Source organism: Oncorhynchus keta, chromosome 10, assembly GCF_023373465.1.
Source record: "Oncorhynchus keta strain PuntledgeMale-10-30-2019 chromosome 10, Oket_V2, whole genome shotgun sequence".
NCBI lineage: Eukaryota > Metazoa > Chordata > Actinopteri > Salmoniformes > Salmonidae > Oncorhynchus > Oncorhynchus keta.
In genome coordinates, this window is record NC_068430.1 from 54,248,372 (window position 1) to 54,265,696 (window position 17,325).

Genomic DNA, 17,325 nt, shown 5'->3' on the forward strand with positions numbered 1-17,325 from the left:
AACTCATTCTGATTGCCTGGGCCTTGCTCCCCAGTGGGTGGGCCTGGCTCCCAAGTGAGCGGACATATGCCCTCCCAGGCCCACCCATGGCTACGTCCTAACCCAGTCATGTGCAATCCATAGATTATTGCCTATTTAATGAATTTCAATTGCCTGATTTCCTTACGTGAACTGTAACTCAGTAAAATAGTTGAAATTGTTGCATGTTGCATTTATACGTTTGTTCAACAACGACAAATCAGCCTATAAGGAGGAGGTAAGTGAACTGGCATTGTGGTGCCAGGGCAACAACCTCTCCCTCAATGTTAGCAAAACAAAGGAGTTGATTGTTCTCTTCAGGAAGCACAGGAGGGAAAATGCCCCGATCCACATAAACAGGACTGCAGTAGAGAGAGTCAGCAGTTTTAAGTTCCTCGGCGTCCACATCACTGAGGACTTGAAATGAACCAACACCACCACTCTTGTCAAGAGATCACAACAATGTCTCTACTTCCTAAGGCGGCTGAAGAATTTGGGTCCTCTCCAAATACTACCACTGCACCATTGAGAGCGTCCTGACCGGTTGCATCGCAGCCTGGTACGGGAATTGCTCCGTCCACAACCACAAGGCCCACAAGCGGGCGGTGAAGACGACCCAGTACATCACTGGGACCGTGCTCCCACCCATCCAGGACATCAACTTGAAACGATTCTTGACAGCATCATCAAGGACCACACACACACCACAGCCATGAGCTGTTTACTCCCTAACTGTAGGGCCTACGATATTGGAGGTTGAGGTCTGATAGAAACGGTCACTGAGCCTGTTGGTATCTACAAGCCATCAGTCTGCTGAACACTTGAACTGGACAGACCACATGCTCTGATTCTCCGCACCTTAGCACACATGCACTCACTCATGCACACAGGCACTGCTACCAGACTCTTCTTATGATTGCTATATACTGCACAATTTAAACACTTTCTCTGCCCCCCAAACATGTTTAAATATTGGACTCTAAATTGTGCCTTCCTGTATTATACTTATGCTAAAATATGCATTATAAACTGAGTGGTTCGAGCCCTGAATGCCGATTGGCTGAAAGCCATGGTATACCATGGGCATGACAAAAACATTCATTTTTACTGAATTACGTTTGTAACTAGTTTATAATAGCAATAAGGCATCTCGGGGGTTTGTGGTATATTGCCAATATACCACGGCTAAGGGCTGTAACCAGGCACTTAGCGTTGCGTCGTGCGTAAAAAGTGCCCTCAGCCGTGGTATATTGGTCATATACCACACCCCCTCGGGCCTTATTGCTTAATTATATTCTATTGAGTGATTTACTTTTGTATTATTTTATTATACATTTCTGTTGCATTATCGAGAAGAAACCTGCAAGTAAGCATTTCATTCAATGGTGTATACAATGCGTATCCCATACATCTGACTATACGAAAGAAAACCAGAGCAAATCCCCCAATACATGTTCCTTCATTCGCCAGCAGCTACCAGCTACACCTCACCAGCCTGAGACATGCATACACATAGCTCCCACTGAGTCTAAAGCCCCGGGAGGATCCCACCCCTAGAGAGGTGTTATGTCCCCCCTTACCTTCCCTGTCATCCTGGTCTTCAGTTTAAAATGGCAGCACTCTCTATACAGGCAGTTACAGGTCTCACACAGGAGTGGGAGATTTAATTGTGGTTATTTAATTTAACAAACAACTTAATTTAAGTAAGGTTGATGTCTGCTATTAATTGTGTTATCCATGTACTGTATGATGATAAGCAAGACAGCACCAACACATCTGGCACTCAGGCTAGCATGACGCTCAGTTTGTTATCTTGTTTTGTGTCATTTCTAACTTCCCACCGTCTCTTTAATTCAAACAGGAACCTGCTGAATATGGACACTTTCTCCAAATCAGACCCTGGTATGTGTTGCATGTTTTACAAGGGTTGCAAAGCCTTTCTTCTAAACACTTACAAATTATTATGAAAAGCTTATAACCAGGGTTGGGGTCAATTCCATTTCAATGAAAAATGTTAAGTCAAAATGTATATCAAATTCCAATTCCAATTCCAAATTTTCCTCATTGAAAAGCATTAAAGATCTTTTGAATTTCAGTATACTTCCTGAATTGATTGGTATTAAAATGGAATTGTCCCCAACCCTGCTTATAACAATGCCATTTCATCATCTGCATGGCATGTATACCATATATGACATTCTACTGTTCCAATTCAAATATCGCAAAGTAGAACAATTGAACGGATTCCATCGTACTCCAAATACCAAGATGCGGGCATGTGCAGAAATAGGGCTTCACCTGTGCAGATCACATGCCCCCTAACCCTAACCCTTCCAATCTCCAAAATACATATACAGTACCAGTCAAAAGTTTGCTCACACCTACTCATTCAAGGGTTTTTCTTTATTTTTACTTTTTTCTACATTGTAGAATAATAGTGAAGACATCAAAAATATGAAATAACACATATAGAATCATGTAGTAACCAAATAAGACGACCAGTTCTTATAGCCTTTAGCCGTACCCTTATCCTACTCCTCCTCTGTTCCTCTGGTGATGTAGAGTTTAATCCAGGCTCTGCAGCGCCTAGCTCCACTCCCATTCCCCAGGCCCTCACATTTGACTTCTGTACACATAAAAGCCGTGGTTTCACGCATGTTAACATTAGAAGCCTCCTCCCTAAGTTTGTTTTATTCACTGCTTTAGCACACTCTGCCAACCCGGGTGTCCAAGCCGTGTCTGAATCCTGGCTTAGGAAGGCTACCAAAAATCCTGAAATTTCCATCCCTAACTATAACAGTTTCCGCCAAGATAGAACTGCCAAATGGGGTGGAGTTGCAATGTACTGCAGAGTTCTGTCATACTATCCAGGTCTGTGCCCAAACAATTTGAGCTTCTACTTCTAAAAATCCACATTTCCAGAAACAAGTCTCTCACCGTTTCCGCTTGTTATAAACCCCCTTCAGCCCCCAGCTGTGCCCTGGACACCATATGTGAATTGATTGCCCCCCATCTATCTTCAGAGCTCGTACTGTTAGGTGACCACCTAAACTGGGACATACTTAACACCCCGGCCGTCCTACAATCTAAGCTAGATGCCCTCAATCTCACACAAATTATCAATGAACCTACCAGGTACACCCCACCAAACCTCCAAACGAGCTTCAAAGCCATACAACTCTCGTTCCGTAGCCTCCAACTGCTCTTAAATGCAAGTAAAACTAAATGCATGCTCTTCAACCGATCGCTGCCCGCACCTGCCTGCCTGTCCATCATCACTACTCTGAACGGGTCTGACTTAGAATATGTGGACAACTACAAATACCTAGGTGTCTGGTTAGACTGTAAACTATTTCGCAACAAAACATCCTTCACTCATGCTGCCAAACATACCCTCGTAAAACTGACTATCCTATCGATCCTTGACTTTGGATCAACAAATTGAACGCAGTCTATCACAGCGCCATCTGTTTTGTCACCAAAGCCCCAAATACAAATACAAGGAATGTATGGCTGAGCTCTTTAATCACTTCATATGGAGAAAGTAAATGCCTCTTTCACCCCAGCTGCCAAACTAACCCTGATTCAGAGGACCATCCTACCCATACTAGATTAGGCGTCTGAATACTTTCCGAATTGCATTATTTTATGGCCGGTTATTTTTTAAATGCATCCTTTACATGTCTTTTTCCACTCATATTTCAAATAACTTGTAGAAAATATGGCACTGTCAAGAAGCATTTTGACCATCATAATAATATAAGCCACATAGGCGTATCACATACATGGCCTTATGTCAGTCAGCAGTCAAAAAGAGAGTTGTCTTGTCCTGGTCCTTCAATCTTCTCCTGCATTCACCCCACTCATCAGAAATGGAGCATTGGGGTAGATGCATGTCTGACATCAATGTGTGCGCAATTACAATGATAACTGAATATGTTCAATCAAGAAAATGTTTCATAACATAAACATACTGTTGACAAGCAGGCTATGGTGTAATGGAATGTTTTACCTTGTGTGGTAGCTTTTGTGAGTTTTGAAACTCTTATGGTTGTGTCATAACCAGCCATAAATTTACCGTGGTAGATTTTGTAGGTTTTGAGACTCATGTAGGTGTCATAACCAGCCATACAATAACTCAATATATGTCACAACAGGTGTAAATATCTGTCATGACAGTGTTATGATCCTATTATGACAGGCTATGTATGACAAGTTGTGTCAAGTAAAGTGTTACCAAATTCACTGCTCAACTAAGGGACCTTACAGATAATATGTCCTGAGTACAGAAATGAGGTGTTCATTCAAATATCACGTGAAAAAGTATAATTGTACACAGAGTCCATGCAACTCATGACTTGATAAGCACATTTTGAATCCTGAACTTATTTAGGCTTTGCCATAACAAAGGGGTTGAGTACTTATTGTCTCAAGACATATCAGCTATTCATTTGTAATTAATTTGAAAGAAATTCTGAAAACACAATTCTAATTTGACATTATGGGGTAATATGTGTCGGCCAGTGACACAAAATCAATCCATTTAATCCATTTAAAATTCAGGATGTGACACAACAAAATGTGGAAGAAGTCAAGGGGTGTAAATACTTTCTGAAGGCGCTGTATGCTTCAAAACCAAAAGTTGAATGTCTTGATCGTTGACCTATGACAGTCATCAGCAAAGGCGGGCACGCATATCAAATCAAAGTTTACTTGTCACGTGCGCCGAATATAACTTACAGGCCCTAACCAACAGTGCAAATTTGAAGTAAAAAATAGCTATTAGGTGAACAATAGATAAGTAAAGAAATAAAAAACAACAGTAAAAAGACAGTGAAAAAAACAGTGAGGAAGCTATATAGAGTAGCGAGGCTATATAGAGTAGCGAGGCTATATAGAGTAGCGAGGCTATAGTAGCTATAACAGTAGCGAGGCTATAACAGTAGCGAGGCTATAACAGTAGCGAGGCTATATATAAGGCTATATAGAGTAGCGAGGCTATATAGAGTAGCGAGGCTATATAGAGTAGCGAGGCTAGGCTATAACAGTAGCGAGGCTATATAGAGTAGCGAGGCTATATAGAGTAGCGAGGCTATATAAGGCAGTAGCGAGGCTATAACAGTAGCGAGGCTATATAGAGTAGCGAGGCTATAACAGTAGCTATATAGAGTAGCGAGGCTATAACAGTAGTGAGGCTATAACAGTAGCGAGGCTATATAGAGTAGCGAGGCTATATAGAGTAGCGAGGCTATAACAGTAGCGAGGTTATATAGAGTAGCGAGGCTATAACAGTAGCGAGGCTATAACAGTAGCGAGGCTATAACAGTAGCGAGGCTATTTACAGGCACCGGTTAGTCTGGCTAATTGAGGTGGCAATTATAAGAATGTATTGTTAAAGTGACTATGCATATATGATAAACAGAGGGTAGCTGCAGTGTAAAAGAGGGGTTGGGGTTGAGTGGGGGGGCACAATGCAAATAGTCCGGGTAGCCATTTCATTACCTGGTCAGGAGTCTTATGGCTTGGAGGTAAAAGCTGTTGAGAAGCCTTTTGGTCCTCGACTTGGCGCTCCGGTAGCGCTTGCTATCCGGAGACACCTGAAACCCCACCTCTTTAAGGAATACCTAGGATAGGATAAGTAATCCTTCTCACCCCCCTTTTAAGATTTAGATGCACTATTGTAAAGTGACTGTTCCACTGGATGTCATAAGGTGAATGCACCAATTTGTAAGTCGCTCTGGATAAGAGCGTCTGATAAATGACTTAAATGTAAATGTAAATGCAGATAAGTGCCCAGAAAGAACTTGTTTAATTTCCTCAAGTTTTGCCTGGGAAAAACAGCAAAGGCCAATGTTTAACATCCGTATAAAATATAGTTTAGCAATCTACTACTGACTCATCTTTGCCAGAACAATAGGCTACCTGCCGATTTGATTGATCATTTTCATATTTCAGTATATGCTCCATGTTATTGAGGTCTATACTGAAAAAAATATAAACACAACATGCAACAATTTCAAAGGTTTTACTGAGTTACAGTTCATATAAGGAAATCAGTCAATTGAAGTCCATTCATTAGGCTTACACATGACTGGGAATACAGATATGCATCCGTTGGTCACAGAACCAGTCAGTATCTGGTGTGACCATTTGCCTCATGCAGCGCAACACATCTCCTTCGCATAGAGTTGATCAGGCTGTTGATTGTGGCCTGTGGAATGTTGTCGTCCTCTTCAATAGATGTGTGAAGTTGCTGGATTTTTGCGGGAACTGGAACACGCTGTCGTACACGTCAATCCAGAATTTCCCAAAAATGCTCAATGGGTGACATATCTGGTGAGTATACAGGCTATGGAAGAACTGGGAGATTTTCAGCTTCCAGGAATTGTGTACAGATCCTCGTGACATGGGGCTGTATATTATCATGCTGAAACATGACGTGATGGCGGCAGATGAATGGCCTCAGGATCTCATCACGGTATTTCTGTGCATTCAAATCGCCGTCAATGAAATGCAATTGTGTTCATTGTCCGTAGTTTATGCCTGCCCATACCATAACCCCACCGCCACCATGGGGCAGTCTCTTCACAACGCTGACAACAGCAAACCGCTCTCCCACACGACGCCATACACGCTGTCGGCCATCTGCCCAGTACAGTTGAAACTGTGATTCATCTGTGAAGAGCACACTTATCTCCAGCATGCCAGTGGCCATTGGAGGTGAGCATTTGCCCACTGAAATCAGTTACAAAGCCGAACTGCAGTCAGGTCAAGACCAATGTTCCCTCTAAGCTGCGTGCTTGCGTGGGCGCACAGCTCCCCGGGACTGCTATGCAGATGAAATATCAGCCTGCACAGAGAAGCACGATATTGAACCTCACTCAGTTTCTAGAGGTTTCCCCTTAGTTAACACTATCAATGTTTCCCTTTATTGTGGGAATTGTGATCGAATAAACTCAATATTTAGTATGGCTTAATTTGCAAAATTAAACTAACTATGCGAGAGATTTTTGTTGGAGGCAGAACACATCATAGTGGGATTCTATTGCATTGGCACGCATGACTCCGTGCTCTACACAGACCTGTGCGACATAACCAATCAGAGCTGCAGTAGGCCTATATGCAAATTGACCATTGCCATACATGGATCTGTGCCATTCACTTTGAACTGGATTGTTTACAGCATGAGTAGTCGTGAGTAGATGCGCTTGTTTTAAGATCAAAGCGAGAGCTGCATGTAGCCACGTGTGCACATTTGTTCATATCCTTTGCTAGTTAGTGAGTTATTAGCCCAGTTATAGATCATTTGTAGTCAGCAATGGGGGAGTGATTGCTTCCTGCAAGGGCACAAAATGTGTACATTTCTAGACATTTGACAGCGAGTCAGGTAAAGAGCATTTTTTTTGTCTTAGTGTTGTATTTGGAGACAGTCTTGAATAAGCTGAATCTCTGTAATAATGGTATGGGAATAATAATGCATACTATTTTGTAAAGTGGTTACTTGCATCAAACAACAACAACATTATCAGTCACCTCCTTGCCTGAAGGACAAGTGGATAAAGATAATAATGTCAAGCCCTGCATGTTTTTTTTTTCAAAAGTCTCAAGGAATGTAAGCCTACATTGAACAACACACATTGGCTGCTACTGTAGGCTGAATGACAGAACAGCTATTTCCATGTTAAAATGTTATGGGACACATTTTCTCTTGTTTTTGATGGTGGGCCACTCTCGTAGGCCTCCATTATGATCAAATAGCCACAATAGCCAACTTAAAAAATACCTTCCTTTATTATTCCCCGCAAACCCTACCACCGCTCCCTCAATTGGATTAAACTAATAAACAGTAACACTTAGGCTTCTACTTCCAGCTTATACACACTATAAACATTTTACAATAGTTATATATTTTTTTTTTTTTTTGTCCTGGCCTTCCTCTATTTTTGATTTTGATTTGCCATATATTTTTAACTGTGCTATTTCAGTAAAAGTTTTGAACCAATATTCATTTTACAGACCTGATATGTTTTACATTTGTTATCTTGATGTTATTTGTCCCACCCTACAGGTCCATTCAACCGCTCCCATCTATCTCTTAACACCATCCATACTGGATTTTTAATTTCCATATATTTTTCAACTGTGCTGTGATGCTTCAAAAGTACTCAACCTTTCTATTCTCATAGTTACTATATATTGTAAAATAAAGATAAAATTTTTTGCTAAAATAATTATTATATTATTGATCGATTGACTATGACTTTTTTTTAAATCACCCAGTACTAGCTGTAGTGTTAGCTCTAGGTTAATGTTGCAATTCTTCAGTCATTCCTGGACCTGTGACCAAAAAGGAGCTACATATGGACAGTACCAAAATAAATTATCTAAGGACTGCCTGCTCGCAGCAAAATCTGCAGAGCTTGGAAGATTGTATCCCCCATATACTGTATATAACATTATATTGGTTGCAAGAATTTTGTATAGTAATTTAAATGGAAAAATGTTTTGAAAACAGCATTGTTTTGCGTGTCAATTGATAAACCATGTGCCATGGAATCGGTACATTGAAAATCTCTTCCCAAATATTTTGCAATTTATATGGCACAGCTGTCAATTTATTTGGTCCTTAAATGAAACTGGTATATATGTTTATTTATCACAATTTTCTTTAACCATTTTTGGTCTTCAATGCAGGACCGACAGACAAGTTCCTTACTATTTTCTCCTTCCACTTGCCTCTTCCATTTTTGTGGTAATGTTGCAATTATTTGGTTGTAATTTTGGGTAGAGCAGACATTTACATTTACAGTCTCTGTTAGCTGCATGTGTGACATAACTCCACCAGTCCTATTTATGATATCATTTACAAAGATTATACTTTAAAAAAAAATTGTAATCGATTTTATTTTTAAAATCAAGTTTAACCACAATATTTGTTGTATTATTTGTTCTGTCTTTTCTGGTGGATTAAACTGAAATTGCAACCAACTTTATATGGCTTGTTTAATATATATAATAATAATAATATATGCCATTTAGCAGATGCTTTTATCCAAAGCGACTTACAGTCATGTGTGCATACATTCTACGTATGGGTGGTCCCGGGGATTGAACCCACTACCCTGGCGTTACAAGCGCCATGCTCTACCAACTGAGCTACAGAAGAAATAAAAAATAACAATATTTTGGAGATGATTTCATTTTCAAATAACCAAAAGTGAGCGGCAGTAATCTGAATAAAGGGAAAAAGGCCATTCTTGAACATGAAGACATTCTTACTGATGCTTTCAGTGAGAGGTCTAATTTAATATTTAATCATTTCTGCCCTCCAAATTCATATTCACTATATAAATACGCCCTTTTAAATTTTGTCTGGCTTGCCATTCCAAATAAAATACAATAGTTTTTGCTCATATAATTTAGAAAGCAGGTCGCTAGGTCACAAAACCATAAGCAAATAGGTAAACTGTGATATGACTAGAGTTAATCGGGGTGATTCTTCCACAGATAGACAGGTATTTTCCTTTTCATGGTAGCAAGATCTTATCTGTTTTTGCTAACTTTCTATTAACATTTATTAGAGTGAGATCATTTCTTTCATTCGGGATATGTATACCGAGTATGTATACCGAGTATGTCCACATCCCCGTCAGACCATTTTATTGGGAAACTACACTGTAATTCTCCAAAATTGAAATATTCCAGGCATTTATATATAAACTCCAGTCATACTTTATCAAAAGCCTTTTCAAAGTCATCTATGAAAACCAGGCCTGGTTTTCCCAGATATTTCATAGTGTTCTATTGTTTCCAGTACTTGTCTTATATTATCTCCAATGTGTCATCCATGTAAAAAAAAACCTGTCTGATTAGGATGAATAATATCTGATTTCACCTTTTTAATTCTATGCGCTAAGCATTTAGCTGGAATTTTTGCATCACAACACTGAAGTAAGAGGCCTCCAATTTTTTTAATTGACTGGATCTACTTGACCACTGTCTGAAAGTGTAACTTAAAGTGGGTACAGCCTCAGTGTTCACAGTAAACGCGCTCTGGAAGTTGTACAGAATTTTCACAACGTTCAAGTTCGCGCTCAGCAGACCAGACATTTGCTCAGCTCCTATTTTTTTCTCAGGGAAGCACGCAGCTTCCCTGAGATGGTTTCTGACAGTTAGTGCAGAAATTCTTCGGTTGTGAAAACCCACAGTTTCATCGGCTGTCCAGGTGGCTAGTCTCAGACGATCCCACACGTAAAGACGCCTGATGTGGAGGTCCTGGGCTGGCATGGTTACACATGGTCTGTGGTTGTGAGGCTGTTTAGAAGTACTTCCAAATTCTCTAAAACAACGTTGGAGGAGGCTTATAAATATGGTAGAGAAATTAACATTCAATTCTCTGGCAACAGCTCTGGTGTATATTCCTGCAGTCAGGCATGCAATTGCACGCTCTGTGAAAACTTGAGACATCCGTGGCATTGTGTTTGTGTGACAAAACTGCACATTTTAGAGTGGCCTTTTTCCTGTTATTGTCCCCAGTACAAGGTGCACCTGTGTAATGATCATGCTGTATAATCATCTTTTTAATATGCCACATCTGTCAAGTGGATGGATTATCACCTTGCAAAGGAGAAATGGTCACTAACAATGATACAAAAATTGTTGTGCCTAAGATTTCCAATAATTTCATTTTTTTATGTAGAGAACATTTTGTGCGTATGGAACATTTCTGGGATTTTTTATTTCATTTCAGTCATGTGAAATCAGCTCATGAAACATGGGACCAGCACATTTTGCATTTATATATATATATTTTTAGTATATTTTGGAGGAGGAAATAACCTTCAAGAAGAAGAACAGTTGGGTGACAACAGGGGGAATGAGAGCGAAGCGCTTTGGGCCACTTGTCTTTTAATTTACTATGGCCCAGAAGTGTTTTGTGCGTGTGTCTATGTGAGTGTGTTTGTGTGGAGGCTTTTGTCTGATGTTTTGTGTCAGTGGGCCTCTGTTTGTTTGATGTGTGTGTGTGTTGTATTAGTGTCAGTGTGAGTGGATAGGAGTTTGTTTGGCTTTGATAGTGAGTCGCTCTTTGTAGACAGATGGTATACCCTCAGATCTCTGTGGTCGGACGACATGCAATATCGCCAGAAAGAAATTCCCATTGAACTTTGTTTGGAGCTCTACAATAGATCACTACAGCTGCCTCCCAAATGATGCACTATTCCAGAGTGCGACATTCAGGGGGTCTATATTTTTCTTCAAAAGACATGTAATTTAACAGTAAAAACATTTGTATTACCTTCCATTTGGCATGAACACAACCAGTCAAGATGTTTTCATCTTATTTTCTGTCACGGATCCCTCCGGAACTTTCATTACGCACACCTGTCCCCTATTCCCACGGATTAGTACTTGTATAAGTGTGCCCTTTGGTTTCCATTGGGCTGTTGTTTATTGTTACAATGTCTTTTGGTGCGTGTGAGTACCTATGCTGTGTGTTTTGGGCTTTTGTGCCCTTGTGGATTGCGCAGATGATTACGGGTCTCGCCCAGTGTGTTAATCAGTGTGTGCGTGTGTTATTTATTTGAGGTACTCCTCGCTCTTTTGATTGGGTTTCAACCCTGTGTTTTGTTTAGTGTTTGTTTGGTCTTCGTCCCTTTGTCTTTACACGGCACGCTGTACTTTTGGTACTTTAGAAAACCCTATTATGCATTCCTGCGCCTGTCTCCCGAATCTCTTCATCCCATCGTGACATTTTCAAACAAATCACTTCAACAAGTAGGCTACCTGCGCATGTTCGTCCACTCCAAAATAATTCCAGCGTCCAAACAGTGCACTGTGCTCCATTTGATGAATGGAAAGAACTGTTACAAAACACCAAAAAGTGTTATGATATTTGGGGATTATCACTGCGTCGACACTCTCTTGTAGCCTGAATTATGTGATGCGTCTCGCTGACAAAAGCACCCTTTTTAGTAGAAAGAAAAGTTGGCACACCTGAAAAGGGGCTGAGATAAGGGGCTGTCAAATAAAATGTTATTGGTCACATACACATATTTAGCAGATGCTGTTGCGGGTGTAGCGAAATGCTTGTGTTCCTAGCTCAGTGCAGTAGTATCTAAATACAATTTACAACAATACATACAAATCTAAAAGTAAAAGAATGGAATTAAGAAATATATAAATATTAGATTTAGCCATGTCGGAGTGGCATTGACTAAGATACAGTAGAATAGAATATAGTATATACATAGGAGATGATTAGAACAGTTTGTAAACTTTATTTAAACATTATTAAAGTGACTAGTGTTCCATTATCAAAGTGGCCAGTGATTCCAAGTCTATGTATATAGGGCAGCAGCCTCTAAGGTGCAGTCCCGGGATGACAAGTGCAGACATATAAAGATGTTTTCTTTTAAAACCATGACACAGATGTGGGGGTGTTTGTTTAATTTGGAATAAACTTTTATTTTAATATTTACCACTGTAACAGTACAAATTGCAAGAGTGTGACTTTGTTCAATCCCAGAACCACATGGGGGGACCTAGTGAATGACCTGCAGAGAGATGGGACCAAAGTAACAAAGCCTACCATCAGTAACACACTATGATGCCAGGGACTCAAATCCTGTGGTGCCAGACGTGTCCCCCTGCTTAAGCCATTACATGTCCAGGCCCATCTGAAGTTTGCTAGAGAGCATTTGGATGATCCAGAAGAAGATTGGGAGAATATCATATGGTCAGATGAAACCAAAATATAACTTTTTGGTAAAAACTCAACTCGTCATGTTTGGAGGACAAAGAATGCTGAGTTACATCCAAAGAACACCATACCTACTGTGAAGCATGGGGGTGGAAACATAATGCTTTGGGGATGTTTTTCTGCAAAGGGACCAGGATGACCGTGTAAAGGAAAGAATGAATGGGGCCATGTATCATGAGATTTTGAGTGAAAACCTCCTTCCACCAGCAAGGGCATTGAAGATGAAACGTGGCTGGGTCTTTCAGCATGACAATGATCCCAAACACACCACACGGGTAACGAATGAGTGGCTTCGTAAGAAGCATTTCAAGGTCCTGGAGTGGCCTAGCCAGTCCCCAGATCTCAACCCCATAGAAAATCTTTGGAGGGAGTTGAAAGTCCGTATTGCCCAGCAACAGCCCCAAAACATCACTGCTCTAGAGGAGATCTGCATGGAGGAATGGGCCAAAATACCGGCAACAGTGTGTGAAAACCTTGTGAAGACTTACAGAAAACGTTTGACCTCTGTCATTTCCAACAAAGGGTATATAACAAAGTATTAAGATAAACTTTTGTTATTGACTAAATACTTATTTTCCACCATAATTTGCAAATAAATTCATTAAACATCCTACAATGTGATTTTCTGGATTTTTTTTCTTCTCATTTTGTCTGTCATAGTTGAAGTGTACCTATGATGAAAATTGCAGGCCTCTCTAATCTTTTTAAGTGGAAGAACTTGCACAATTGGTGGCTGACTAAATACTTTTTTGCCCCACTGCAGGCAAAATGCAGCACTAGACAAATGCAGCAGTAGCCCATTGTCCATTGTTAACTAAGGAAACATACATAAAGCCAACAAATAAAAATAGAAGAAAATAGAATTTTCCTGATGAAAATTCACGTACTTTCAATCGCGTTTCTCTCTCAACTCCGCCTGTCTGACTCCCTTTCTATCTGTCTTGACTTCAGTTATTGCTAGTAACAATCAAAGGGAAAAACATTCACACAATTAAACAATGAATGCACAAGAATTGGCGGGATACAGCAGAGAGCATTCTGGAGAGCTGAGTGCATGTATTGTGGAGTTCATATATAATTACTGTACAGACGAGTGCATGTATAATTTTGGAAAGTGTATTTCAATGTACTTTAGGGGAAGCTTAGCTTATAGCCTATTGGATGCGCCCCCTTTTCAAAAAGTAGGTTACCGTCACACATTTGTCAAAAATAATTCCAATTACTATATGTAGCCCATGTATCTGATTCTGTCCGGCCAAAAAGTGTACGACATGCCATACTCTCTTTGGCCAGACAGCATCAGTTACATGGGCAACACATACCGAGACAGAGGGGCACTGTTTTGCTATCAGATGCTTTATCTGAGATTGATGGATCTTTCTGTAAGCGCAAATCTCGGTCAAATAAATTATCAATATTTACATATTTTATTTGGACAGGCAAGGACGTACGGGAGGGTGGGCCAGGCCCCTTAAGGTCCGCCCATAATGCAGGCCCTGACTCACACACACACACACACACACACACACACACACACACACACACACACACACACACACACACACACACACACACACACACACACACACACACACACACACACACACGTTGTTTATTGAGGATGCTCTCCCGCCCCCTGCTCTTCCGGGGGGAGAGTCCTGCTGGTCAGATGGATTTAGTGACTTGAACTCCTTCTCTTTATAAAAGACAGTGTGCGTGTTTGTGCGTGGACATGTGTGTAGGAGAGCGGATATAATGATTGGATACGGAGGGGTCCTGGACTTCAAACCCAAGGTGGGACACCGTAAAGGTGGAAGCTCAGTGGTCCCGGGGTCGCCTGGCCTTTCATGTCCACTTTGGTCCGTTCAGTCAAGTGAGACCATTGAACCAGAGTTCAATTGAAGCCAGAGTGGGGTCGATGGCTATCGTATAGCACTGTGAGATGCTGAGAAAGAAAAGTGTAGTGGCAGCCATGTGCTCTTTTAACATGAGCTGACTTGGATTGGCCCTATGTTTTTGGCATGTTGAAGCTCAGTGTAATACTATACAGTGTGCAACCTTTTTCTTGTGAGATCAAGTTCTGCAATGCTGAGGCAGACCTGTGTTTTCATTCAGTGATTATGGGTTTGAATAAATAACTGCTATAGCCTACCGCCGTCACACTTTCACTCTTCTTTCAAACTACCCGTGAGTTCTATTGGCTGCTGTATTTAACATTGAGGAAAAAAGAGCTTGCGTCCCTCTTGGAATTGTCTTTAAGAGCTCAACCCATACTATCTTTGTTTGGCCTTTTTTTTCACCCCTCATCCCTCCATCAAAAGGGTTGTTAATGCCGTCATCTCCTTAGGAGTAGTTAGGGAACATCTTAAAATAAATAATAATATATGCCGTTAGCTAACGCTTTTATCCAATGCAACTTACAGTTGGTGACACATACAATTGTTGTATGGGTGGTCCCTGCCGGAATCAAACCCACAATGCTGGCATTGCAAGTGCCATACTCTACCAAATGGGCTAATGATTTGAAGTGATTGATGGTTGACTGTTCCCTCATCCCCTCAGAAGTGCTATTCTTGGGGTTTTGACAGTTCCCTCCTTTCCTTAGAAGTGTTTATCCTTGGGGCCCTAGGGAGGTCGGGATGGTTGTACTGACCAGGTGACAGAACTCCTGAAAAGACAACCCACCCTTATTGGACAACACACTTATTGGACAACACACTCAATCTCAATCTAATCTCAATCTAATCTAAATCCTTAAATATTTCAGTACCTCCTCTCCCTCCCTCCCTCCCTCCCTCCCTCCCTCCCTCCCTCCCTCCCTCCCTCCCTCCCTCCCTCCCTCCCCCTCCCTCCCTCCCTCCCTCCCTCCCTCCCTCCCTCCCTCCCTCCCTCACTCCCTCCCTCCCTCCCTCACTCACTCACTCACTCACTCACTCACTCACTCACTCACTCACTCACTCACTCACTCACTCACTCACTCACTCACTCTCTCCCTCACTCCCAACTGGCCAGTTACACTCCAATCTCTTTCTTGAACCCAGTTAGCTGTCCCCAAACTCTCGACCCAGGTGTTTTCTTTCCCTTCTTCCTCCCCCCTTCCTCTACTCCTTTCTCGTCCATCTTGGCATTTATTTATTTAGTTTGACCCAGTATTTCCTCCTTTTTCTTCTCCTTTGAAGAAGGGATGTGAGAGGATGGGATGCGCTGCGCAGGGCTGGGTCTTCACGGCTGGTTGGTCCCACGATGGTTGCATTATGCTGATTGGTTTCTGTATGCGACGTGTTGGCTGTGCTCCCCTTTGATGTGGCTTGATGGCGTGCTGTGCCAGGGTGGCACAGCGTATAGGAGGAGGAGGAGAAAAAACAGAGGAGAAGGGGACAGAGAGGAACAGGAGGGGAAGGAGCAATAAAGGGCCACTTAGGAGGTGCACTGTAAACGTTCCCAATCTTGAAGAAATGAAGATGGAGGAGAGGTTGGCAATCCATCTGTGAATTTGTTCAGAGTAGCTGTACGGTGTTGGATAAGATATCTTCATATCAGACCTGGGTTCAGTAAAACATTTTGTCGTCTCAAAGTTTCTGAGTTATGCTAATCACATTGCAAGGGCAATGCCCCTGAGGAGATGAATACAGTTGTATTGAATAAGGACCATCTGTTTGTCACACTTTGACAGTAGTCTATGCTTGTATAGTCTATGTTGTGTGAAGTGCTGTAAAATATTTAAGAAACAATACTTTAAAGTACTACTTAAGTATTTTTGGTGGGTATCTGTACTTTACTATTTATATTTGACGAATTTTACTTCACTGCATTCCTAAAATAATGTACTTTTTACTTCATACATTTTCCTTGACACCTAAAAGTACTCATTACATTTTGAATGTTTAGCAGGACAGGAACATGGTCCAATTCACGCACTTATCAAAGAAAACATTTGCGGTCATCCCTACTGCCTCTGATCTGGCAGACTAACTAGACATAAATGCTTGTAAATTATGGCTGAGTGCTTGAGTGTGCCCTTGGCTATCCATAATTTTAAAAAAGCAAGATAATTGTGCCGTCTGGTTTTCTTAATATAAGGAATTTGAAATGATTAACACTTTTACTTTTGATACTTAAGTATAATTGAGCTATTACATCTACGTCTATTTAAAACCAAATACTTTTAGACTTTTAATCAAATAGTCTTTTACTGGGGGGTGACTCACTTTTACTTGAGTCATTTTCTATTAAGGTGTCTTTTACTTTTACTTAAGTATGACAATTGGGTAGTGTTTCCACCACTGGCTGTAGATAATAATAGCCTAAGTGTGAATGTGTCTGAAAGCTACGCAGACCTTCAGTGGCTATTGAAGCATGGCCAAGAAAACATGGCCTCTCTTAGTTCCCTAAAGGACCTGAGCATAATATAATTCTGGAAATATTCTTGCCAGATTATGGTGCAATGCATCTGTGTCAATGGTGTGCAATGCAAAGCAATTGATGCGTCAACATTTTAATTGTATCTGTTCTTATTCAAATAAATGAAAGCCATACTGTGTCTAATG

General features: G+C 41.0%; 1 protein-coding gene across 1 annotated transcript in view; it reads left to right on the plus strand.

Moving 5' to 3' along the window:
• LOC118389549 (copine-9-like) overlaps positions 1–17,325 on the plus strand; it is a 178,797-nt gene that overhangs the window by 11,480 nt on the left and 149,992 nt on the right. The window contains exon 2 of the mRNA XM_052527298.1: positions 1,880–1,920. Within this exon, the coding sequence (XP_052383258.1) occupies positions 1,880–1,920 (41 nt within the window). The remainder of the gene's footprint in view (positions 1–1,879; positions 1,921–17,325) is intronic.